The sequence below is a fragment of the Papaver somniferum genome, chromosome 1 (genome assembly GCF_003573695.1).
Source record: "Papaver somniferum cultivar HN1 chromosome 1, ASM357369v1, whole genome shotgun sequence".
Classification (NCBI taxonomy): Eukaryota; Viridiplantae; Streptophyta; class Magnoliopsida; order Ranunculales; family Papaveraceae; genus Papaver; species Papaver somniferum.
Genome location: NC_039358.1, coordinates 148,385,142 through 148,412,267, shown reverse-complemented (window position 1 = coordinate 148,412,267; position 27,126 = coordinate 148,385,142). Strand labels below are relative to the sequence as shown.

Here is a 27,126-nt window from a genome sequence, read left to right as displayed (position 1 = left end):
GGTCATATAAGGTGGGTTAGGGCATACCCGTAGAGTTCAAGTCTCATAGAAGCAGTCGGGAACATGTTTGGGAGACTGATATTGAGGATTGTATGCCTAATAACGTCTTTTGTATGAGACTGTAGAACACTTGACTTAACCAGTGTATTTCGTTGTGAGGTTTTAGGAGCTAATCCTGAATCGTATACATGCATGTCGCAGACATCGCCGGCATATCTCGTGTGGATGTGCTAGCAGTCGGTCATGAGGCTCGGGGCAGACATGACCAAGTATATCTTGGGAAGATGTACTACGAATCAGTTACGAGGCCCAACTAAGGCTTGAGTCGTGCTCGTGAGGACGAGACGTGATTCGTGCTTACTGGACACATAAGTATCGCTCATGTTCATGGTATAAGTTGTGGGTGCATCACGAGAACAATGAGTAGACACGACAAGTATATCTCGTGGGGATGTTTTACTAGGAGTCATGTATATAAGACCTAAGGCTGATGACCGAGTCTCAAGAGACCGAGAGCCGAGTTGTAAAGACCCTGAAGCTCGTCAACGCTATTAGACCGGTCTAGCGATAGTCAAGTGACGAATTAGCCGATAATAACTCGATTAGTTTAACACGAACGTTAATTAATAGAAATTAATCTAACAACGATTTAGATAAGAAACTAGTATCGTTGAATAGATCTCGAAAAGTTACGCAAAATGGACTACTCGAACGTCTCGATCGGATACTAGACGAAGAATAAATCATCGAATTTGTGTAAAAGTTGAATTGGTTTTTTGCAGTTAAGCTGACTTGGCTACCCATATCCAAGTGATGGGTGCCTTTATAGATTCCTTTGATCTTATATTTCTTCCAGATCGAAGAAAAATCATTCTCTTCTTTACTTTCTCTTTCTTTCTTTCTTTCTTTCTTTCTTTCTTTCTTCTTCTTCTTCTTCTTCTTATTTCTTTCTTCTTCTCCGTTCTTCTCCTGCAACGATTCTGAGAATAAAAATAGTGGTTTTGACTTTTGAGATCAAAGAAAGAAGATGCATATCGAGTAATAACTGATGCTGGTAGTTTTGATTATTATTAATGATTCAGTTTTAAATAAAAGGTGAAACATAGAATCAGAGTTAAGGTTTGTGAGGAACTGTTGATGATATCGAGTTGATGATAGATGAACAAGAAGAGGGTTGTTGTTTAATTGGAGTTAGAGTGATGTTTGGAGATTGAATTTAAGATTGAAGATAATTAGGGTTTCTGAGAGATGAAATTGAATTGAGAGTTTATGTGAAATTGAAGTTGAAATCATATAATTGATGATGTGTATTCTTTGTCGAGAGGAAGGAACAAGACTTAGCTATCGATTCTCAACTTTCAGTGATTATTTGAATGAAATTAGGGTTCCAAAGACAAACTTTTGAAGATGAAATTCAAGATGGAGAAGATAGTGATTGAGAAAGTAGGAGGCGGGTGTTTGGTATCGATTGGAGTTGAATTGAGTTAGTAGTGAAGATTGTGTAATTGGCAGAGATTGGATTTGGGTCTAAGGTAATCCTTTAATTTCTAATTGAACTGAATTATATTCATTGACGTGTGTTATAGAATCGAGTACATGTTGTGTTAGTTGTTTTTGATTAGAAGAACTGAAAGGAAAATTAAGAGTAAAGTTTCTGGAGTTGGTGATGGAATTGAACATGTGGTGTTATTATCTTGAAATGAGCTGATATGGTGTTGTTGGTCTAAGCTGTTGAGTTGTGATGAGCTATCTTGTGTAGTGCTGAAGAGAACTAAATTGGAATCAGCTCTTGGGTTGATTATTATGAACTCATGAAGTTTGGATCTGAGCTTGTGGGATGTTTGAGTTGAACAGAATGGTGTTGTAATGGTGGTGTTGTCTATGTATTTGAAGATGTATGGTATTGTGTGATGTTGTCTGGAGGTGAACTGTAATGGGTGCAGATGAGGATTGTGTTAGATATGAGTGTATTGAGTGTAGAAGAGAATTCTGAAGTTAAGTGTTGTTTCTATTGGATTGTACTCAGGCCTGTGTAGTTGTGATTCTGAGGTGGTGCTGTTGTTTTATATGATTGAGTTAAAGTTGAAAGGTAATCTTAGGCCTGAGATGTGTAGTTAGTAGTATTGGTTGTAGGGAATGGCTAATTGCTCCAGAGGAGGCTTGATACTGCAATTGTAGTTAGTTATTAACAACAATCGATTCAAAGGATGAACCATTGGATCGTGGATCTCGAGGTAGGCGTGGCTTGTCATCAAAAGAGGTGGAAATTTACTTTTAACTCTTCTGTAACCTTTGTTGTTTTATTTTACAAAAGTTTATGTTTATGAAACTCATGCATTGTCTGGTTATGCTTTCCATACATTGTTTAATTTAAGTTCCGATAGTTATGTTGATTTTGATAATCTTTCCATTGCTTGGAAAGGAGTGCATTGTTTAACTTTGAATTGCGAAAGTTCTATTATTTCTTTTAATCTTTACATTGTTTGTAAAAGAAGTGTAATTCTTGGTTTGTCTTTATGAATTGTTGGGAAATAAGAATTTCCATTTGTGGTATATATGATACGCTCCTTCATTTATATTTTATGTATATCTTGGTGTGTAATTGTCACCAAGATTGTCTAGGTGTGTAATTGTCATTAATATTACGGGTGTGTACAATCACCCACAAACTATTTAGGTGTGTAATTGTCATCCATATTACGGTGTATAAATGTCACCACAGAAATAAATAAGGAGTTAGTTCTGTATACATGTTGTTTAATTCAGTGATTTGGTTGTCTTTTAATGTTTGGGAAAACATGTATTGTTTTCCAAATCATGCCAATGATTTGGAAAGTTAAATGTTATTTCCATTGGGCACCCCTTTTAGGGATGATGTGCTCACTCGTTCCCGCTTCAGTTTTTCAGTTATCAGAAGAATCGGTGCGCATGAAGATATCCGTTTTTGTAGCTTAAAGTTTGGGCGAATCGAAGATGTTTTTTTATTGTTTATTAATTTGTTAAACAACACATTATTGTATTCTTATCATCTGAGAGATTTTCATTTGTGTAATATCAGAGTGTATGGGTTAGTTTTGGGTTAATATTTGTTTAGAACATCTCTCTTAATATTCAAATAGATGAATTAGATCGTTAGTGCCTCATTTTATAGTTAATTTTTTGGATTAGTCAGCTGCTAACTTTGGGGGCGCTACATGAGTGTTATTCATGAGGAGTCAAGCAGAGGCTTTATCATGAGGAGTCGAGCTGAGTCTCGCTCATATATAGCAGAGCATATATAGTTTTTCTCATATGTGGATAGTGGATGTTTACTCATATGTAAATGAGCGGAGACCTACTCATGAGGCTGAGATCTTGGGATGGGACAGACAAAGACTTGAGCAGGTGGACTGAGATTCAGATGTACAATCTTGAACCGAACCTTAAAAATGACCATTTCCCCCCTCATCTAAAAGTTACCATTTACAAGAGGGAAATAATCATAAGAAGGAAAATGAATCTCCAATTACTAACCTCTTTGTTGAATGTTTTCGTGTGTTATTCAGTATCCATAGGTAACTGGAAGCTGCTATATTGTGTACTTCACCGTTGCAACCTAAGTTTGACCTAACATCGAAGTTGACTCAGTGGTGTAAGACAAAAGTATAGTTTTTACTTCTGCATATGATAATTCCATACTTGACATATAGATAACATGTGTTTTCAACCAAGAAATACTCTAGCACTGTAGAGTAGTCCGTTTAATAAAGGCCACATTTTCAACACGCAATACATGAAGTTATCACCAAAATCAATAATCACACCATGCTACTTGTTACTATGGTCGGAGGTGAATACATACCTCAAACCCTAGTCTAGTTATAGATATGAACACCTATTCACTTAACTCGCGACTTATATAAAAAAGTATTCAATAATATAATTTATATTAAAGTGGAACATAACCAATAATTATGAGATTAAATAATGAAACCCATATATACTAATCAAGAAGTAGCATGTTTTGGATATCCAGTTACATCCTTAACCGATAAAAATAAATTTAGCTCGTCATGGATTTCTTGTAATCCATGGAAAGTATACCGAAAGAGAGCAAACAAAATCTTATAAACCGTGAAGATCAATTCGAAGAACCTTCTCTAGTGTTATAGAGTATTGTGTATTCTGAAAGTTTAAGAAACCAACATTTCCTTCAAAAATCAGGCCTTTAAAGCTCCATCGAGGCTCAAATGTTTCAAGTTAGGTTAAAGAACGCACATCAGATTTACCCCCTGCCAGTGTCAGAATCGACTATGCTTTTTTTTTCTAACCCAGTCGATTCTGTCACCAACAATCTTCTGATATTGGCTCCAGGATCAACTAGGTTTTTTAGTCCAAACCCTGCCAATTTTTCTTCCGTAACTTTTGCATTTTTGGAAAAAACTCACTTTCACATTTGGCTAGGTCCTCAAAACTCTTCGTAGACAATGTCTCAATTGTATGCTTTATCCAAAATTTGGTTTTTAAGTTTCTAAAGTCGCTTAGGTTGGAGGAAATATCCTGGCCGAACCCTTCTCTGTATACACCAAGCCTTCAAAACTCATTTTTCATCTCTAACTTATCCATTTTGTTTTGCAATAGCCATTTTCTTTCTTCTTTAATTGAATAACACCAAAAACTCTTTAAAAACTCAAAGCATACTAATATGGAAACTTACTTTTAAAATAATAAATCGTAGTATCAAAATAATGCAGATCATGCACCGTGGATTTGCGCTAGTTTAGGAAATGTAACCCTCCTCGTTGCTTCACAATTTCGAAAAAGAGGTCTCTAAACAGACGAGGTGATCAAGCATCACCAAAATCGAGTCTCACATTTATTTTACTATCTATTATTTTTTATTTTATTTTACTATATATTATTTTTTATTTTATTTTATTGGATAAAGAGTATTACTTTAACTAGTTGGAAGCCTAACAAGCTAAGAGCAACCACAGTCGACGACCGAAACCAAATATTTGGTCGAGAAATCAACCACAGTGGAACGAAGTAAAGATAAAAAACTAGACTAAAACCAAAAACCAAACCATATTTGGTCTTTAGTTTGGTTTTGGTCGAGCGCTATTTAAACTTACGCCCTTCGTGAGACGCAAATATTACTTGCGTTTGTTGTGGGGCATAGTTATAATTTTCGTTCGGGAGTGAGGCGCAGATACAAGTTGCGTATGGGTGAAGCGTGATTTTAACGTACGCCTGAAAGGGGATTATATGAAATTGCGTTTGGTTACAGACGAACATTTAATTTGCGCCACGTCCAGGCGCAGTTTATAATGTCGTCCCACCATGCGTGATTATACATTACGTCCCACCAGCTGGCGCAACTAAAAGTTGCGCCACTCACTCTAGAGTTGAGAAATGTCTACGCCCCATGCTTCACCCCATTTTCATGTGTTTTCGAAAGTTCGAAAGTTTTTGGATTTATATAATATCTTGGAGATATGAAAGAGTTAGCTTATCCTTATGCCAACAGTTGAGAGATGAAAGATTTAGAGAGATGAGAAATGTCTACGGTAGGTAGAGAAGAAGCTATGAAACAAAAGAAGTAGATAGAAACGATGAGAACAATGGAGAAGGGGTTTATAGATTCTACCGCTTGCAAACGTGCGGCACGCTTGTGTGGTGGGGTGGTCTTCCAAATCACGTCTCACAGAAAGACAGGCGTTGTTGTGCATTACGCCCCATCAGGCGTGGTTTCCCGTTGCGCCCCATACGGCGTAGTTTCTGATTGCGTCTGACCTTCAGGCGGTTGTGTGTATTCCGCTCTACACCAAACGAAAATTTAGACTGCGTCCGACATCAGGCGTTAATTAAACTTACGTCCATCCTGAACGCATTTTATACCTACGCCCCACATCAGACGAACCTTTATACATCCGCTCCACCATATTTTCTCGTCTCTGTAACATCACACCATGGACTAAACCCATTTCTTTTAGTTTTTTTGTTTTGTTTTTACTCTTTGGTTATGGTCGCACCACTGCAGTTGCTCTAAGCTCCAACAACGTACTACTACACTAATTGAACAGGTTTCCGTGCTAGCCTACCAGCGAGTCTCATGGGTAACCTAGCCAAGGGAGCCGAAGGAGCGCATGAAACTTTGGGAAACGAGAATGACCAGCTGAGCTATGTGCCCGTTTTTTATTATTATTAAATTTTTTTTGTAGGTCCTATGCTTATCATTTCTAAAAGAATTAATTGCTTACCAAATTAAGGTATAGTGTTTTAAAGGGTCTTTGGGACCTTGGTCTATGTATAAATACTAAGTTTCAAACCCTAGTTAGTAACCCAATCACCAGCAATCGGGATGCTATAGGCTTACCACTTTGCTGGATTTATTGCCTTAGGCCGGCTTTAATGGGCATCCAAGATCCAAGATGGGATGCCAAAATCGTGATCTAAAGTGTGACTATTTGCTTGATGGGGAAATTAGGCTCAGGCCCAACCCACGGATAACCCATAATATGAGGCCCTTAATTAAAAAAAGTTTAAATCTAGGCCCCGAGTTTTTAAAAGACTTTGATACCCTTATGCATATTGTCAAGCCCATAATTAAATAAAATTTAAATCTAGGCCCAAGATTATTAAATCTAGGCCCGAAATTATTAAAATACAGTGCGAAGGTGTAAACAGAAGTTACACATGCATATGGCATGTGTAACCAGAAGTTACACATCCTTATGATATGTGTAATGCAAAGTTACACTTGTATATATATGCAAAAAAAATAGACATCAAAAAAAACACACACAAAAAAAAAATACAGTTATTACTTTAATATTCATTTACAATAATTTCTTAGCATGTGTAACTAGAAGTTACACACACATCTGTTTAGTGTAATTGAGAGTTACATATGTGTCTATCTAGTGTAACTGAGAGTTACACATGCATCTGACTTGTGTATTCAGCGTCAACTCCAGTTCCAGCGAGACCATTACCACGTTTAAGCAATTATCTTTTATGAAGTTATCTAAAACCTGAAATATAACAACAAGCAATCAGTATTTATACGATTAAAATGAACAGTACATAAAACAATGTATATTTCAGTTTCACAAGCATTTGACTAGTGTAGCTAGCGGTTACATATGCATCTGAATTGTGTAACTAAGAGTTACACATGCATATAACATGTGTAACTAGGAGATACACATTCATCTGGCTAGTGTAGCTAGAAGTTATACATGCATATGACTAGTGTAACTAGGAGTTACATATGCATATTGGTATGTGTACCCAAAATCAGTATGTGTAAGTAAAAGTTACACATCTAATTAGCATGTGTAACTTGCAGATACACATGCATCTGAATTATGTAATTAGGAGTTACACATGCATCAGACTTGGATATGTCAACATAAAATCAGCAAATCCATCTCTAAATGAATAACACTAGCAAAAACGAGAGGTGACTATCAAGCAATTACCAGTCATAAATAATACAGTTAACCTTGCAAGTGAATGAGAAGCTCTTAATTAAGATACGACTGCTTCAGCAGAAAGACGTTGTTAGCACTGTATTAACAGAAAGACGTTTTACAACGCTAGTCTAGATGTACCTAAGCCATTTTCATATTATCGATGACGACGGACATTTTAAGAAACAGAAAGTAAAACGTCAGAGTTACACGTGCATATATCATGTGTAATTAACAGCTGCACATGCTTATGACTCGTGTACCCGACATGTACACTATGTTAAAATCACTAATGAAAAAAGGCTACAACTATTCAGAAATTATTGTCATAAAAATATTTAAGTTGTCATAGGCTAAACATTCCAGAAAACAAAACATGTGTAATCAGCTGGTATACTACAAAACGCATGTGTAATTGGGAGTTACACATGCATATGGCATGTGTAACTTGGAGTTACACATGCATATGGCATGTGTAACTTGGAGTTACATATGCATATGGTATGTGTAATTGTGAGTTACACATCCACCCGTAATAGTTCGAAATATTGAAATATATGATGGAATTCAGCAATTACCCGTTCAAACAAGAAATCGTTTTTTGCTGGAGCGTCACCTGCACAAAAACAAGGGGAAACAAATAAAAATCTTGATTCAGTGCAGAAAACATAAATCCTATACTGAATAATCTGGTGGTCAGCTTTACAGGTCTCATTTTTTCTCTAAATATGTGGGGTAAAAGTTAACAAGAAAAAAAAAACTTTTCAAGGTCTGGATAATTAAGCACACAAGAGATTGTATCCACCATAATACGGTACCTTTTAAGTCACTGAAGTGGAACCATAAGCCATTACCCTGTAGAATTTAGAAAACAATGACAGAAATCATCAAATTGCAAATGAACAATCATCAAATTATTATCATTGAATGCAATAGCTTACTGAGGTCCTCCATGTTTGGAATAGTAGCTGAAACAGCAATGAACCGAACATGAGCCAGAGCACCTGATTCCATTTTGGGGATGTGAGCAAGCATTTTAAAAGAAGTAAAAACAGCTAAAAAACTGGAAAAAGTTCATACACAAGCAAACTGTACTACAAGAATTGGCAGTATAACTCAAGCATATGTAACTAGCATTCAATTAACTACAAAAAGTATATAACGAAGGCATATGGAGGCGGTCAAACTTCAAAATCCGTTACCAATTAGAATATGTAACTAGCAGTTACACATCCAATTGGCATGTATACATCGCAGTTACACATCCAATTGGCATGTGTAACTAGTAGCTGCATACCCAATTAGCTTGCATACTTTGAGTTACACATGCATATGTCATGTGTAACTTGGAGTTACACATGCACCCGTAATAGTTCGAAATATGGAAATATATGTGTAATTGTGAGTTACACAAAAATCAAGCTTCAACGGCAATAAATGAATTTAATGCTCTAACCAAGTGTATTAGAGAGGGAATACAAACCTCAAGAGCCTTTGATGAGCAGAATGGACACCTTCTTGTTGATATTTTTACACATTAATAAGGGAATATCAACAAGTGTATTAGAAAGTTATATTTTTACACAATAACAATATACTTCTTGCATCGTACTATGAGTATCTCAGTATCCAGCCTTCTCAACAGATTGCTTTGCATGGTGATGTCCGAAATGCTGCTCATCCTGCTGCCTTACTAGATTGCACCTGAACTTTGTAACTGCAACCTAAGCATACATCTAATATCACCACCAAGTTCATTCTGCAGCTTCAATTGCAGCAGCAATGTTAAAGTAATATGTCGATTGAAACTATTTCAATCAACTAATAACGGATAGAAGTTTCATATTAGGTTACATATGCATATCCCACAAATTAGCATAGTTACACATCTATTTTGCATGTGTAACTAATATATACACATCAATTTAGCTTGTGTAACTAGAAGTTACACATCTAATTAGCATGTGTAACTACTAGTTACACATCCATAGTCTACCAATACTATGCTGGTAAAAAAGCCTTACACTGTGAAGTGGGAAACCTGGTAAAAGTTCATACACAAGAAAACTGTACTACATGTAATCGGCAGTTACACATTCATATATCATGTGTAATTCGCAGTTACATATATCATAAGCATATGTAATAGGAAGTTACACATGCATATGGCATGTGTAAGCCGCAGTTACACTTCGGTGTTTTTTAAAGCCATCTTACCATTGGGAGAATAGATACTGAGATGAATTGGATCGGTAGAGATAGATTTGGAGCGTCATGTCCCTTTATTTGTTTCATCTGTGATCTCCTATCTCAGAGCAGCTACATAAATATAACAGATAAGCATGTTAGATGAAATTTATCAAATTGGGTCAGTTGTACAAATTATACTTAAATTTCAGAGAATCAAATGCTTAACGAGGACACCTTTGTATATCAAACAACAAAATTAGTTACAATGATGACCAAAATTTGCAGAGTAACCAAAACAGACCTAGGACCACGTAAAAAACAGATTAAACATACTTCCAACATTTGCATAGTAACCAAAACATTTGCAGCATGACATAGGAAAATGAAGTACCTAACAACCAAATAACTAAGACACAACCAGTGAGAAACAACCAAAAAATTTACCTCAAGAGCAAAACATTGGCAGCATGGCATCTGAAATGAAGTACCTATAATCATCTTTATCAGTTGACTTCTACTTCTCAGCAATGCTTTCTTTCATATATGTCAACACATATGAGCCTGGTGATAAGGATGAATCAGAGCTTTCTAATTTCTCAGAAAAGTACAACAATTGAGCAATCAAACTCTTTTGTGATTCAAGAGTGTTTTCTGTTGTTTCATCTATAGCCACTTGGATAAACAAACCAACCAATGAAGCAGTTCTCATTCAATTTATCAATTCTGATATCACCAGTGCCTCCTCATCCTCCTAAAGAACCCCTACCTGCACCACCAACATCACCAGACCAGTTCATATGAGTGGATGAAAAATCAAATCAAATCTATGGGTAACAGAGACAATGATTCTTTGATACTGAATCTCAAAACATTATTTTAGATCGTAGCTACAAATTAAGATTTACGACGAATAGATATGGATTTTTTGTTCAAGTTTTTTCAAAAAATCTAAATCAAAACAACCAGAGTGAGTAGAAAATTGTAGATCTATGCTTCGATTTCAATTAGGATAGGTTAATTAAAAAAAAATATGAAGATATAGGTTCTGAAAACCCTAAAATCCTTAAGACAAGATGATACTTATACGCAAAATCATGCTCATCTTTCCCACGATTAAGGATCTAAACTCTAATTACGGATCAGATAATGAAATCGAGATTAATTTCATTTTTTTTTTTCAAAATCATTAAAGTCAAACCACGAGAAATTTGATTTCAACTCGAAATCGATTAATGAAAGCTTTAAAGGAAGATTAACTTACCTTTCAATTCGTTTTTCCTGATGTTTCTCTTCGATTTCTTTGGTTAATTATCAGACTAAACAAATCATCTGCATCTTCCGTAAGATCTATCTTTTGATCAGATTCAATCGATCTTTGACATAAATGAAACTACAAAGGCATAAAAGGAGAAGATGCAATCAATCGTTGTTGTTGCAGTCGAAGATTTGATGAAGACGAAGAAGATTTGATGCAGTCGAAAATGAATCTAAGGAACCCTAGAAACCATTGTTCTACAACAGAGAGAGATAAAGATGAAAGAGAAAGAGAATAGAGAAATGAAAAGAAGCTTCTGGGATTCCCTTGTATAAATACTAAAGGGCAATGTTGCCATTATTAAAGTTCGGAATAATTAATTATGGGCCTGATCTAAAGATAATTTGATTTTTCGGGCCTAGTAATATCATTTTATGAAAGTGTGGAGTTGAGGGTGGAGGATCCATTTTATGGGGCTTCTATATGTTTGAACCCATATAGTAGGGGGTTCTAGTATTTTTCACTTGCTTGATTCCCAGCGTCTCCTTCAGTTTGCTTGGATGCGATCTGGATACAATCCCGACACACCATTAGGAATGGCGTACCAAAAAAGCACCATACACCGTTTGAAATGGCGTGTAGAAAATACTTTATAGAAAGTCAAACACCGGAATCATATAGACCGCTGGATTGTTAATTTTATTGGAGATCTAACGGTCGAAAATGATATCCCATTTCAAACTGCATATGACACCTTTTCAAATGGCGTTTTTACTTTGTATCTTGAACTTCCACTAAACCTGGTCTTTGAATTTTGATGACGTGAGAGATCCAAAAAAGTTGAATCTTGGGTCTCCATTGGAACCAGCCTTAGAATACCGATATTTGGGTTTATCTTACTGCCCAGGGATGACAGTCATGACTCGTATCATTTATACCTGAAGGAAAGCAAAGAACCTCGTATCTTCAAGATCTCCACAATCATTTAAGGGTATTTTAGTCGAACGATCGAGTAAAGCAGAACTACAGACTAGCAGCAGCTGTTGATGAATATTTACGCCGGGCCCGGCTCATTTTAGTGCAATCTGACGCACAAAGCAGACAGTAGACCCTACCATCTGTACAATAGAGGCTAAAACTCTTCCCTAAAAATACACCCGTAAAAGTAAGCATTACCATGCAAGAAAGAGACGGAATTTGAGAGGTATCCAAAAACCGGAAGACGGTTTCTGGTTTCCGACAGCTTTCTCATTTTGTCTCTGAGTATCACTTTTTCCTCAGTCTGAAAACTCTTAAAAAATAATCACTCTTCTAATTTTCTAGATCTAATAGAGAAACAGAAAAATGTTTATCTGAATTCTACGAGTTGAAGAAGAATTTTAGGGTTTTAGGAGAAGGATAAAAAATATTTGATAATTGAGGATGGAATCAATTCTTGCTAGGGCATTGGAGTATACACTCAAATACTGGTTAAAATCTTTTTCAAGAGATCAGTTCAAGTTACAAGGTCGGACCGTACAACTCTCCAATTTAGGTAAGAATTTGGGTAATTTGTTGCTAATTTCTGGAAGTAAGGATGAATTGATGGAAAATGTTGTTAATCTGTGGAATTTGATTTGATATATGATAGATATAAATGGAGAAGCCTTACATGCTAGTGCTGGATTATCACCAGCACTAACTGTTACAACTGCTAAAGTTGGAAAGTTAGAAATTAAGGTTAGATCTGACACTTGTTTGTTAGTTTCGATTAATCAATTTGGACTGAAATTTTAGTTTTTTGTTTTGCTCATTTGTTTGTGCTTTTTTCATTGTAGCTTCCATCTGTAAGTAATGTTCAGTATGAACCAATTGTTGTTCAAATAGATAGACTCGATTTGGTTCTTGAAGAAAATTCCAGTTCTGATGCTTCATCTAGGAGTTCAACTAGGTAACTAACAGTGTGTTTCTTTTAGTTAGGTTTTGATTATGCAGTTCAGATTTCAATAATGACATTTTATTTGTCTTACGCTACAATGATGTGACAGTGCACAGTCTTCTACTAGTTCGTCGAAGGGTAGTGGTTATGGATTTGCTGATAAGGTATGCTTATTTATTCTTCGTGAGGAGATTTTAGTATGATATATTTGTTGCAGTACTTTTGTATTTTTGTTTCTAATTAGAGAAGAATGTAAAACTTTAGTTTCTGTACAATGTCAGATTGCAGACGGAATGACTTTGGAAGTGGGAACTGTCAATCTTCTGATAGAAACCCGTGGTGGCGCTCAAAAACAAGGAGGTGCTGCATGGGCTTCACCTCTAGCTTCAATCACAATTCGGAACCTTTTGTTATATACCACTAATGAAAATTGGGAGGTGCTCAAATTACTTTCTTCTTGTACCACAATCTGTTGCCAACTTTATTACCATGCTCAGAGAAACCGCAGTTTAACTTGATTTTCATTGTTTTTAAGGTTGTTAATCTTAAAGAAGCAAGGGACTTTTCCAACAATAAGAAGTGCATATATGTGTTCAAGGTAATTATTTCACCTTGCGGTTTGTATTGCATGTCCTAATTTGGCTTGATGATATGGTTATGCTACTTGAAAACTGTAAATTAGATTATGGGGACATGCACACTTGCGGTATGCATTTTGGCTTGAAAATGTCAACTTTCCTTCTCTAATATAATGCTACTCCTCTCTATCACCAGAAACTGGAATGGGCATCATTATCGATGGACCTCCTACCTCATCCTGACATGTTCACTGATGCTAATTTGACGTGCTCTAGCAATGGAGGGAATAAGCGTGAAGATGATGGTGCAAAACGAGTTTTCTTTGGAGGTGAAAGGTTTTTGGAAGGAATATCAGGGCAGGCTTATGTAAGTCAAAATATGCCATTTCAAATGATTTTTTGAGCACTTGGTTACATTTGCTTCTGGAGTATTTTTTGGGATTGCTTAATTATTTACCATTCTCAAGTCGTTCTAATTTCATGATTGCGACCAGATTACAGTGCAAAGGACAGAACTAAACAGTCCATTAGGGCTTGAGGTTCAATTGCATTTCCCTGAAGCTGTTTGCCCTGCTCTAAGTGAACCAGGTTAGCTAAAAATTTGGTAGATTATTTTTCATGCTTATGTAGTGCCTCTTTGCTCTGAAGCTTGTTGAGTAAAAACATGCCACTATCTGAGCAGGTCTGCGTGCTGTTTTGCGCTTCATGACTGGATTGTATGTGTGCATTAGTAGGGATGTGGATCCTAATGCTCAACAGGTTTATATTTTCTCACAAGTGACTTTCCAACACAACTATAACGAAAAGATCATACTTATGCTGTAGAAAAATGTTTTCTTTATTGCTTATGATTGTACGGAATACTTGGCGACAGGCTACAGAAGCAGCGGGACGTTCTATCGTATCGATTGTTGTAGACCATATATTTCTCTGCATTAAGGATGCTGGTCAGTTATCGTCGCTTGACATTGTTATTACCATTCTCTAAAATTACCGCATTTGTACAGCACAATATTACTTGAACTGCTTATGCTGTCCTATGAGTTTACCTAGGCACTTATTTGAGATAACTTCCTATTTATATCAAATTCATCATCTGCAGATTTCCAGCTTGAGCTTTTGATGCAGTCGTTATTCTTTTCTCGGGTACTGATCCAATACCTTGAATGTACTTAATTTTCTTAGTAACCACATTAGATAGAAGGCCTCTTACTTATGTTGCGTGTGTATCTTCTGTAATACTTCAAACATTATTGGGAAAAGCTAAATATTCCACTAGGAGAAACCTTTTAGGTACTTGGTATTGGAATCAGAGGTGATTTTTGTAATAATCACGAATTCCACACCTTTATAATCTCCCTCGCTTGTGATTAATTTTCATCCTTCTATGTTTGGTGCAGGCTAGTGTATCTGATGGTGGAAATACTAAAAATTTGTCCAAAATTACAGTAGCTGGACTTTTTCTGAGGTACCAGTCAGATTTGCTACTTATTTGCCTAGTCATTTGAGGCTCTTACGATTTCTGTCCATTGATAAAATAATCTCCCTTCCTAAAATGTCTCTAGAAGCAAACTCTTTTACTATAGTGAATCAATAAACCTCAGATGTACTAGTACCAGCAGAGCCACTTTCCTTTTCCTGTAATTATGGGGTCCATATAACTGCATATCAACTTATAAGCTGCTGCCTGGAATGCAGGGACACATTTTCGCATCCTCCATGCACCTTAATACAGCCATCAATGCAAGCAGTTACAGATGATTCACTGCGTGTTCCTGATTTTGGTATTATTTAACCTGATTATTGTTTATCTTTCAACAAGCATGCTCTAGCTAGCTGTTGTGTACGTTCCACTTAAAAGTAAAAACTTTCCCTCGTCCATTGGAGCAGGAAAGAAATTTTGCCCGCCAATCTATCCCTTGGGTGACATGCGGTGGCAAGTAAACGAGGGTGTTCCAGTAATATGCCTCCATTCTCTACAGATGAAGCCCTCACCAGCCCCTCCATCTTTTGCATCACAGACAATCATTGATTGTCAGCCTCTTATGGTATATTTCGGAACAAGATCATCAAGGATTTTTATGCTTCTCAACTACCTTACGATTTGAGTTTTCTTTGTTTCTTTTCTTTGTATCATATAGATTCATCTTCAAGAAGAATCTTGTTTGAGGATCGCCTCCTTTCTAGCAGATGGAATTGTGGTCAATCCTGGTGATGTTTTACCAGATTTCTCTGTTAACTCCCTTATATTCAGTCTCAAAGAGATAGATCTAACTGTTCCTCTGGATGTTGGGAAGTTGGATAACGATGATGCATTGGGAAACAATACTTTCCGGAGCTCCTTTGCTGGAGCAAGACTACATGTCAAAGATCTGTTCTTCTCAGAGTCATCTGAATTAAAACTTAGGTTATTGAACTTGGACAAGGATCCAGCTTGCTTCTGTCTCTGGGAGGATCAACCTGTGGATGCCAGCCAGCTAAAGTGGACAGCTCGAGCTTCTCAACTTAGTTTATCTCTTGAAACTGCTACAGAAAATCAAATTTTTTCCGACTCATCGACGGGCTTATGGAAATGTGTTGAACTCCTAGAAGTCTGTGTCGAGGCAGCCATGGTAACTGCAGATGGTAGCCCTCTAGTAACTGTTCCCCCTCCAGGAGGTATTGTCAGGATAGGTGTTTCTTGCCTACAATATCTATCCAACACATCAGTGGAGCAACTGTTTTTTGTTCTTGACCTTTATAGCTATTTTGGTAAAGTCGCTGAAAAGATATCAAAAATCGGAAAAGGTAACCGAGATAATGGAAGTATAAAAAAGAGCCTTGGAGGAAAGCTTATTGAGAAGTTTCCTAGCGACACAGCAGTTGTACTGGCAATGCAAGACCTCCAGCTTAGATTTCTAGAGTCTTCTTCCTCCATTAATATCGAAGGGATGCCTTTAGTTCTTTTCAATGGAGAAGATCTGTTTATCAAAGTTTCTCACAGAACCCTAGGTGGTGCTATTGCAGTGTCATCTAACATACGTTGGGAGAGTATTCAGGTGGACTGTGTGGATGGAGATGGAAACCTGGTTCACAAGAACGGCATAGTTGGAATTCCTGGTGAAGATGGTTTGCTGATGACTGGAAATGGGTACCCACACATGAGAACTGTCTTTTGGATTGATAACACTGGCGGGAATCTTCCTACAGGAGTCACATCACCTATTCCGTTTCTGGACATCAGCATGGTGCAGGTTATCCCGTACAATGCACAAGATACTGAATGCCATAGTCTGAGTATGTCTGCCAAGGTTGGAGGAGTACGTCTTGGAGGTGGGATGAATTATACTGAAGCTCTTTTGCATAGATTTGGTATACTTGGGCCTGATGGTGGTCCTAGTGAAGGGCTATCAAAAGGGTTGAAGTATTTGTCTAATGGTCCACTATCAAAGCTCCTGAGAGCATCACCGACTATTGAGGATGAAGAGCAAGAGAGTAAGAGAACACTGAACTTTTCGCCTTCTTATTTAGTTGGGGTCTGTAATTAGTTTGTTGCTTCCATTCCACTTAAACTTGCGTTTCTCAAGAACTGCACTATGGTCTTATTGATGTCCCGCTTATTTATTACCCACTCAATCAATTGGTTACTTGCCTTTTTCTATCTAATTTGTTTCGTATGCCTTTTGCCATCGAGTTCAGGTGGAAGTTCTGAGGACGAGGAAGGTGGTCCAAGCCTGGAGTTGGGAATGCCAGATGACATAGATGTGTCCGTCGAGCTGAAAAATTGGTTATTTGCTCTCGAGGGTGCTCAGGAGAGGGCAGAAAGGTGGTGGTTCCATGATGAGGATATCGGCAGAGAGGACAGATGCTGGCACACGATGTTTCAGAGTTTGCTTGTAAATGCAAAAAGTCGTCCCAAGAATGTCGAGAATGGCTCCATAATATCACCTCTATCACAGAAATATCCTGTTGAATTGGTTACGGTGAGCACTGTTTTGGTTTTCTTGATCTGCAATTTGTTATATAAGGTCTTTCTTAACTCAACAAAAAGCAAAATGAGTGTTGATGACAAACACCTAAGTCATTCAGTCTTTCACTTTTTTCTTATGTCTAACATCTTATATGTTGCGGAGTTCTTCTAGGTTGGTGTTGAGGGCTTGCAGGCTATAAAACCACAAACCAGGAAAGAGATCACTGTAGATGGTATCTCTTCGAGAGGAAATAAAGGCACGGGGAATTGTGGAGGGGTAAATTTTGAAATTCGCATGTTGAGCTCAAAGAACACTGAAAGCACTGAGATGCCCACCTGGGGGTTGGAAAACGTGAAATTTTCTATTAAACAACCGGTATGAGACTAAACTATTGAAAATATAAGCAATGGACCTTTCTGTTGTGAAGAGACTGGCTTTTTAATGAGCTCTTTTACAGATTGAGGCAGTCGCAACTAAGGAGGAACTGGAATACCTTGTTGGTTTGTGCAAGTCTGAGGTAGATTCCATGGGTCGTATTGCTGCTGGAATATTGCGACTACTTAAGCTGGACGGATCCATTGGTCAAGCAGCAATAGACCAGCTCTCCAACCTTGGTAAAAAATAATTTAATCAACATCATAGCGTCATTATGTATTAGAAAGCTTTCTGGAGGAATGATAAAATCAGGCCAATCAGACACATAGTCGGCGTTTGAAAATCAGGGTGTTTTTATGTTTTGCTATAGTGAAAGGCAAAGGAAAGAAGAGAAAGAAGCCTGGATGCATGTTATTGTTTTCCCTCTTTCATTTGAAATTTGTCCCGTGCCTTCTTCATTTGAAATTTTCCCTCTTTCATTTGAAATTTTTTTATGTTTTACTTCCGCGGATTAATATGAAATTATTTGCAGGAAGTGATGGTTTGGAGAAGATTTTCAGCCCAGAAAAGCTAAGCAGGCGTAGTAGTACTTGTAGCATGGGGTTTACACCAATCACACCAACTTCAAACGTCAGCGAAAGCCAACATCCCAGCCTGGAATCTACAGTGGCCTCGCTTGAGTCAGCCGTTTCAGACTCTCAGTCAAAGTGCTTGGGACTCGTGTCTGAGCTAGATAATCCCGACATCTTTATTAAACAGCAACATCTTACCGATATAAGACAGCTACAACAGAAGCTTGAGAGCATGCAACTTCTGCTGTCACGATTACGGACTCAAATTTAAAATTCCATGCCTTCGTCCTCCCTCCAGCTGTGCATGTAGTTGGTTGTAGGTTTGTTATTTTCACCCATTCTTTTCTGTAAATATATATATACAAAATACAAATACAGGTGAGAAGAGTATGTAAGAAACAGGCAGAAATAAGAAGTGATTTTGTTCCCTTAGAAAACAATTGTTCCTTCAGAGTCGTATACTTAATTTTTTGTAGTAGCATAGTCAGTTCCTTTTCTTGTCTGTAATACCTTACTGCTGATCCTATGGTGAAGGTTTCAGTACAAGGATTCTGAATATATGTTTAACATGAATGATGTTAATGTTGAACGACTTGAATCAAGAATAAGCATTTAAATCTTTTCTGTAGACACAGAACTTTGGACTGTAAAACGAGACAGCTGATGTATTTGCTATATGTTGCACAGCATGTCATAGATCTCGTGCTGAGACCATGGCGTAAAATGGTATTTAACCGAAGCAAGTGGTTTCGGTATGGATTGGACAACTGTTGAAGCAACTGTAACACTGAGTTGTTAAATAAAGATTAGGTAAATAAAGCTTTACTAGGAAGATCATAAATTCTGAACAAGACTGCTCTAAATTTTTGTGGACTAGGTAGTGGTGAGCAGATATCAATATAGTTTGATGCTTGGCGTAGCAGTGTGCCTATTGCTCATCTCTGAAAATCCAAATATGCAAAGACGTAACTCATATACTGGCAAGCTTAGTGAGCTGAATAGCTGATAGTAGAAGGGGAGTGGCAATTTGGGATAGAGGTAAGTCAGCCACCAAAACCAACTAATGAAGAGGATATGAGACTTCGGAGTTCAGACTAGCAATTGTAAAGAAAGAGGGTTTTGTAACTTTTGTTATAGCTGATGCAGTCCAAAAAGAAAAACTAGCCTAGGTTGGAGTGGATTGTGGTGTCCCTCATCCCTAGCTATATGGCATAGCACCGCTAGGCATGTAACAGCCATGCGGTGTGGATTGTGGAACTCCTCACATGAAAAAAAATAAATTAAGGGAGAATAAGTGACAGTAGATTGGAAAAATTACGGGAGAGTAAGTGACAGTAGATTGGTCAATAACAGACCTAAATGGAATAATTGTTGCAACAAACTCGAAGAAAGTTGAGCTCAGGTTTGGAGCTCATTCCAATGTAGGAACCAATCGGCTCATGCAACTCTGTTGAGAAATAAAAAAAGAGAAACAACTGATGTATGTGCTTGCTTACTGAGCGCCCACTAGGTAACACAGATGTTCCCCGAGGGAGATGGATAATAGCATGTCATAGATGACGTGCTGAGACCCTGAAGCAAAATGATACTAAACAGAAGCAAGTGGTTTCAAGTTTCGATTGGATAGCAGCAAGTTAAAACAACAGAGAAGCAACTGTAATGGAATTACATTTTGAGAATACAGAACAAATTAGCTTAATTTACATGTACCCTGTCTACAGATATATATGCGAATAACACGAGATAAATCAACTGACATGCGGATGCAAAACCTATGAATCCCAGGCCAGGAAGTCTGATTTCAAATCCATAGATATCTCTCTTTCCCGGCATGTGCATGGAACTTCTAGAATTTTCAGTAATGTGCTGTTGGCATCTACTGCTGTTCTTGTGGCTGATTTGCATCCCATCGCCATATTGTTCCATCCTCACAGCACCCAAGGATAATGCTGCCCAAAATTATTCATTTTCATTGAGGTCAGCCGAAGAAAGAACTACTATTTACAAACGAATTCACTATTTGAAAATTACCTTCCATCGAACGACGTAGCAGTTTGCCTGATTGCAACCTTGCTTTGAGGATGAGATAACCTGAAACACAAAAAAGAGTTCATAACAGAGATGAAAACATTGTCCTAGGTAGCACATCCAAAATCATTCTTCAGTTGTACTTTCCACACAGAGTGAGCATTGAATCTAATTACCAAAATATAAAAATAAGCATTGAACCTATTCGGGTGCCATCGATCAGCCTATATAGAATTGGTTTAATGCCTCGAAGCATGGAAGCTAGTGAAGAGGAAAAAAGTAAAACCTGGCTATGAGAACAGGTGGGCTAGATTGGAGCTCCCAAACGAAGATTTTCCCTTCCCTATTTCCTGATAAACCAGAATATTAGATTTCTAGACATTGGCCAGTGAAGCTTGACCGGATATGAATGCTGTACATCTTTTACTTTTATCTGCATGCATTAGCAGTTTCCCTTACCTATAGCAATTGTATTGTAATGAAAGTCGCAAGAAAACTTGATAAACCATATATCACACTCTGGAGCAGGATACTTTTGAAGAATGTCAACTGTACCCTGGAAATTGAAACCAATATCTTTGTAAGGGACTGTCATTAGCTGAAAACAGGCATTCTGGCTCAAAAAAGTATTCGCATGTAACTTCCATAATGTATCTTTCGGAAAGACACTCTCTCTTAGATGCATGAATAAGCTAAACTGAACAAAATGAAATACTGTGAGTTCATGTACCAACCTCTCCAGGGCTTTGCTCCTTCAATTTTGGCTCCCACAAGACAATTTCATTGTCAACACTCTGTGTTGTGGCAAAAGATTCAGTAAGAATAAATCATGGTGTTAGAGTTAATTTAACAAATCCCACTTACACCACTCAGAGAAAGCTGTAAGTTGAGGTTAGATGACTGACTCAGTTGATACATAACAGGAAATTTTAGTGACTCCTTACCTCCAATTCTAATGATAACCTTTATGTCTTACTACCACATTAAAAGAACATAAATTAAATATGTATAAGCATATATTTTTCATATGACTCAATGCCGCTGAAAAGTACATCCAAGGAGAACTTTAAATTTAGTAGACCATGGACATTGACCAAGTAACATTACCTTCGATAAGACAAAATCACCAAGCCATCTAGTGCAGTCAACATAGTTGGTATGGATTGAAGCCATAAATACCTGGAAAAAATAAGTCATCAGACTGGTAACAAGAGTAATACATAACTCAAAGATGAAAGAAATAGCGACTTTTACTTACTGGGAATTGCACATACTTCGTGGGAAACTTTGATGGAAGGTCTGTCCATGTAAATGACTTCTCAACATATGTCCAGAATTCTGCGATAATTGCGAAGGTTAAAACTAGGATGCTAGCAACATTACAGTTCAGTATGTCATATAGTAGGCATAATTCATGTCTTCAACTTCACGTATGTCAAGAGCACAACTTGGACAGCTTACATAATTGTTTAACAAGTAAGATGAATAAAAAAACCTCGACATCCACATTAGACTACTACCTTTCATTGACCATATCTTAACGGTGTTATCCATGCCACAACTTGCAATGCGGTATATGTCCGAAGGATGGAAATCCTACATCAGACCAGTTCCAGTTATGTAATCAGCACCATACTATATCCACCTCCACTACATCTCATTAAACAAACCCAAACGTAAGGAAAGGAAAAGAAAAGCTTGCACGCTTAAATTACCACACTCAAAACTTCGTTACGATGACCACCAGCTCCAGCGAAAATCAAAATGCAAATCCCAGTATGTACATTCCAAAGCCGTACAGATTCATCCTGTTCAATTGATCAACTAAGTAACCATATATGCTAACCAAATGACAGAATAACCATAGTTTCTCACAGTTGGAAAAGATAGGCTTTCTTTTTACTTTACTAGCAGACACCACAAGTGAAGGTTTCAAAGCTTGCGTCCTGATCTCGTTTATGGAGTCTCCATGACCAACAAAACTCTGCAGATACATACACCACAGTAGTAAGAATTCCTTTCACCAATTCCCCATAACAAGACTTTCTAACATCGCAATGAACGAGACTGAACACAGAGAAGACATGCAGCACTCCACATTCATTTGACTATGAATTTAGATACAATTTTATAGAGTTCACAGATAGCAAAAGATAAAATAAAGTGGTGTCTGAGATACCTTATGTATTTTTTCACTACCAGCATCGGTAACACGTATAATACCATTGAGTCCACCAGCAACTAACAACGGATTCCCATCAATATTACAGGCCCAACTCAAAGTATAGAATGACTCTTCCTTCTGAACTAAACAATACATGACCAAACCAGACATGCATCAGATGGTAAAACCACAAGCTGAAAAAAAAATAAGAAAGAAATCTTTACTTACATCTTCATCAACATAAGACTGTAGAACAGCAATCACTCCTCCTTCAAGGCATTGGTAAACATTTATCTGGAAGAAGCATAAAAATAAAAAATTTAGGGACTTAAACCCTAAATTGGATGCATTGACAAAAGTTGAGATTATCAGTATTACTAACCCGATTTTGACCAACGGTACCAAAGACATTGAAGTAACGAGAATCAACAAAGTTAAAGACGACTGCATAGATTGGACGTTTCCCCTCTTGAAGTCTATTGGTAACTCTGTAATCTCTCTTTTTGGACGAAGTTAGGGTTAATGAACCAACTGCTGGTTCACAACCTAAAGTTATTGGTGGTGGTATTGGTATCTTCGCCATTAGACTATTACTTGCCCTAATAACTATAACGGTCGACAATCTTTAGCTGCAAAAATTCTCAGGTAAGTAGTAGGATTTGGAGTGGGAAAGGTTTTTCGCGGAAAGAATTTTTTTCCAGGGTGTTAGTCCTCAAGGGAGTTGGGGGAGTTGGGTGTAGTTGTGTTTTTTCCCGTTAGTCGTGAGGGAGTTCGAGTGAGTCTCTTAAAATCCCGTTAGTCGTGGGAGAGTTTAGAAGAGTCTCCCCAACACCCTAAAAAACCCCGTTAGTCGTGGGGGAGTTTGAAAGAAACTCTTAAACTCCCTGTTAGTGGTAAAAATTAGAATGATAGGGAGTTTGTTTTTTTTTGGGAGTTCTGGGGAGTTCTAGGGAGTTTATAATGTATTTGTGCCTCACTCCAAATCTCTCAAAAAGTGGAGATTTTGGAAGAGTCTCTCAAACTCCATACACTCAACACACCAAACTCTCTCAAACTCCCTATACTCTCTTACACTCCCTCCAAATCCCCAAGATTCAAAATACATTAAACTCCCTCCAACTCACTCGTGGACTAACCCCCTGTAAATTTCGGAAGCCTTAAACCCGCTTCAACCAGATTTAGTAACGAATCGAGTTGTTGGTCAACGAAAAAAATTCACAGTCCAGTAACGTTGACTGTAGTCTTAGGCCGTGTAGTGATAGGGTTGCCCAGACTTATAGACTGCAGGATCTTTATAGAGCGTCTGAATACCAGAAGCAGAAGACAGGAGAAAAAACATTTTGCTATACAAAAAGTTGATTCTTTTGTTTGAAGTCGTTCTGAAACTTTACACACAAACTAACCTTTTCCTTTTGATTTCCAAAAGGCAAAAAAAACTACTTCTAAATGTGTATCCAAAAACGTTCTTAGTTTCCCATATGTATGACTATTCTTAACGGTAAAAACATTTTTGCTGTAGTGACCTATTATTAGGAGATATGCATACTTGTACATATATTGTATATATGGTCAGGAAATATGTTAGTTAGGAAAGATATTATTTTTGGTCGTAAATTGGTTTTTGTCTTTCTCCCTATTAGTCTTAGAGAAATCGTTTATAACATGGCCAGATAATGGGGTCAAACTATTGGGTGGTGCGGTAAGTCTTGATGATGGGTCTGTGAAGGGACTTGCCATTAGGAGAGCGGAGAAGGAAGTAGATATAATGAAGGTTTTATCCAAGCTCCGTGATCCTCAGAGTGAATTATTACTCCCACGTGTGTGTATGGGCATCTCCAAGCTGCACTTTGGGCTTCGTATTTGCTGCCCGGAATACACTTTAGAAGCAACATATATTTTTGATAGAGGTTTGAGAGAGGTGGTAGAGGGCATCGTGGTTTCTGGGGGTCCTTTTTTTGGGGAGTTACAATGGAGGTTATCCACCCTACCTATTAGATATGGAGGCCTTGGTTCATACACTGCTAAGGAGGCGTCGCAATATGCCTTTCTAGCATCGTGTGTGCAATCTTGGGGTTTACAAGATCACATATTAAGAGGGGAAGGAGTGGAGGAAATGGATGACAATTTTTTTAAGGCCCTGAGGACATTACAAGCAACTCTTCCTGATTATGACTTTAGAAACTTCACCAATAAGGACACCGCCCCCTAAAGCACAAAGCAACCTGGCGAATGCTCTTTTTGGTAAAGTGATTAAAGACATGGATACAGTTTATGAGTTATCAGACAGACAAAAAGCGGTTTTTGGTTTCCTGCAAGCAGCGCATGCCCAGGACTTTCTTCTCGCTATTCCGATTGAGGGCCTTGGTCAGAAGATGTCACCCATGGAGTACCGGTCCATTCTTAAGTACAGGTTAATGATCCCTTTATACCCCTCAGATTCATGTTGCCATGCTTGTATCACGGGTTGCTTAGACGCATACGGTGAACACGCAGTTCATTGTAAAGTGGATCCTGGTTTTAAATATAGACATGATCATGTGAGACATACGTTTTATGATGTATTATGGAGAGCTGGTATTTCAGCAAAGAAAGAAGCGGCTGTCAACTTTTTGACAAACCCACTTGAAGGGAGATCAACACTCAGGCTAGCGGACGTTCTTATTTTTGGATGGGCGAATGGCAAACACGTATGTGTCGACCTCACATGGGCTTCTCCTGTAGTGGGCATTGGGCATGGTGCCTTTACAGTTGGCCAGGCATCATTGAGGGCTGCCTCAGGTAAGATAGCAAAGCATGAGAAAGCATGTATCGATAATGGACATGCTTTTATCCCCTTTGCTTTTGATACTTTTGGTTTCTTGGCTCCAGAGGCGGTAGGACTCCTTAAAAGAGTCTGGAAAGTCATGCACAGTAATGTCATGACCCCGGTTCGAGAGAGTTTGTTTTTAAAAGGATAGGTTTTGCAATTCAAAAAGGGCTTGCGGCGCAGCTTCTTGCTCGCTTGCCTCTATGTAAGAAATTTTTATTTCTTAAATAAGACTAATATTCGATTCATATAAAAAAAATTAGTCTTTATGACTTTGAAAGGCTGAATTTTTTTTTTGTTTGTAACATCACGCTTTTCAATAATAAGAACACTTCGATCATTCTCTACTTTGTGGTTTCATGGCATCTAAGCCAGAATCGAAATAACCTAAATAATTGAAAATCAGAAGTTAATTTCTCTTTTAGCGTCATGGCTTGGGAAGAATCGACTTCTAATGGTAAACCTAAAATTGATTCAATTTTATTGGAGAAATCATCATAACCATATGATTTGAAGGGTGTCAGTAATATAGTGAAATTGAATGGCGATAATTATGAAAAAGATGCACAAGTTCTTGTTAATACTGCACTTATGAATATAGATGCGAATTCAACTGGAATCTATCTTTCATCACAAGATCGAGTACCGCTCGTTAATACTCTAACTGATGCACAGTGGGAAGCTATTGTGAATATTCTAGTAAATGGATAATTGACACAGGGGCATCAAGGAATATGACAGGAAGGAAAGTGTTTTTGCGTAAAACATATCAAATAGGTTCTTCTTCCGTAAAACTTCCGAACAACACATACATAATTGCTCCATGTGAAGGCACTATGTTGTTTGGAGACAATATGAGATTATATCGTGTTTTATACGTTCTTGATCTTCACTGTAATTTGATTTCTTTAGCATGTTTAATTAAGGATCTAAAATGTATTGTCACTTTGACTGATAAGTTGTGTGTGATACAAGACCGCACTACGAGGACGCTGATTGGTGTGGAAGAGGAACGAGATGGGGTCTATATCTTCCACAATGGAACGCAGATTATGGAAAATCGAGTTACTACTGGTGAAGATTATTACTTATGGCATAAGTGTTTAGGTCATCCTTCTAATAAGATTATTTCTTTGCTTCCTGGTATGAACAAAGTTGATTGTCAGAAGTTTCTGAATGAACCATGTGATACTTGTTTTAAGGCTAAACAAACTCATGCTAGTTTACATATTAGTGAGAATAAAGCTAATGACATCTTCAGTTTAGTTCATTGTGATGTATGGGGTCCGTATCGTACTTCATCTTCTTGTAGTGCACACTATTTTCTTACAATTGTTGATGATTATTCTCGGTGTATATGGGTTTATTTGATGGCACATAAAATTGAGGTGGTGAAGATTTTTCAGAATTTTTGTGTTATGACTAAGACACAATTTGATAGACAAGTTAAGCAGGTTCCCGGTGATAATGGTACGGAATTTCGTCCTCATTTGTGGAAATGCCACAACAAAATGGACGAGTGGAACGCAAACATCGTCATATATTGAGTGTGGCTCGTGCTTTGCGTTTTCAAGCAAATCTACCTCTTCGGTTTTGGGGTGAGTGCATTCTAACCGCTGCTCATATTAATCGCACGCCAACTACTTTGCTCAATGGGAAAACTCCTTATGAACTGTTATATAGAAAGCCACCTATTTATAGTCTTATTCGAGTATTTGGATGTCTGTGTTATGCAAGTATTGTCCCTCGTGATCGCAACAAGTTTAATCCACGAAGTCGACGTTGTATATTTGTTGGTTATCCTTTTGGGAAAAAGGGTTGGCGGTTGTTTGA

The 27,126-nt window shown here is 37.6% G+C and overlaps 2 protein-coding genes across 2 annotated transcripts; one reads left to right on the top strand and one right to left on the bottom strand.

The window, feature by feature from the left end:
• Positions 1-12,072: 12,072 nt before the first annotated feature.
• On the top strand, positions 12,073-18,897 carry LOC113303981. The gene is made up of 19 exons (XM_026553074.1): positions 12,073-12,436; positions 12,533-12,621; positions 12,720-12,832; positions 12,930-12,984; positions 13,102-13,257; positions 13,356-13,418; positions 13,595-13,765; positions 13,893-13,986; positions 14,081-14,157; positions 14,273-14,345; positions 14,501-14,544; positions 14,799-14,866; positions 15,097-15,182; positions 15,289-15,446; positions 15,540-16,872; positions 17,077-17,360; positions 17,520-17,723; positions 17,806-17,962; positions 18,256-18,897. The coding sequence occupies exons 1-19, from the start codon at positions 12,325-12,327 to the stop codon at positions 18,564-18,566; spliced, it is 3,648 nt and encodes a 1,215-aa protein (XP_026408859.1). The 5' UTR covers positions 12,073-12,324; the 3' UTR covers positions 18,567-18,897.
• Positions 18,898-19,898: 1,001 nt separating this feature from the next.
• Positions 19,899-23,219, bottom strand: LOC113303977 (polycomb group protein FIE1-like). Its single transcript, XM_026553069.1, has 13 exons — positions 22,870-23,219; positions 22,716-22,781; positions 22,503-22,625; positions 22,227-22,307; positions 22,039-22,131; positions 21,844-21,919; positions 21,582-21,661; positions 21,431-21,502; positions 21,058-21,117; positions 20,783-20,879; positions 20,610-20,673; positions 20,327-20,386; positions 19,899-20,244 (listed from the first exon to the last, which is right to left on the bottom strand). The coding sequence occupies exons 1-13, from the start codon at positions 23,068-23,070 to the stop codon at positions 20,172-20,174; spliced, it is 1,146 nt and encodes a 381-aa protein (XP_026408854.1). The 5' UTR covers positions 23,071-23,219; the 3' UTR covers positions 19,899-20,171.
• Positions 23,220-27,126: the final 3,907 nt, after the last annotated feature.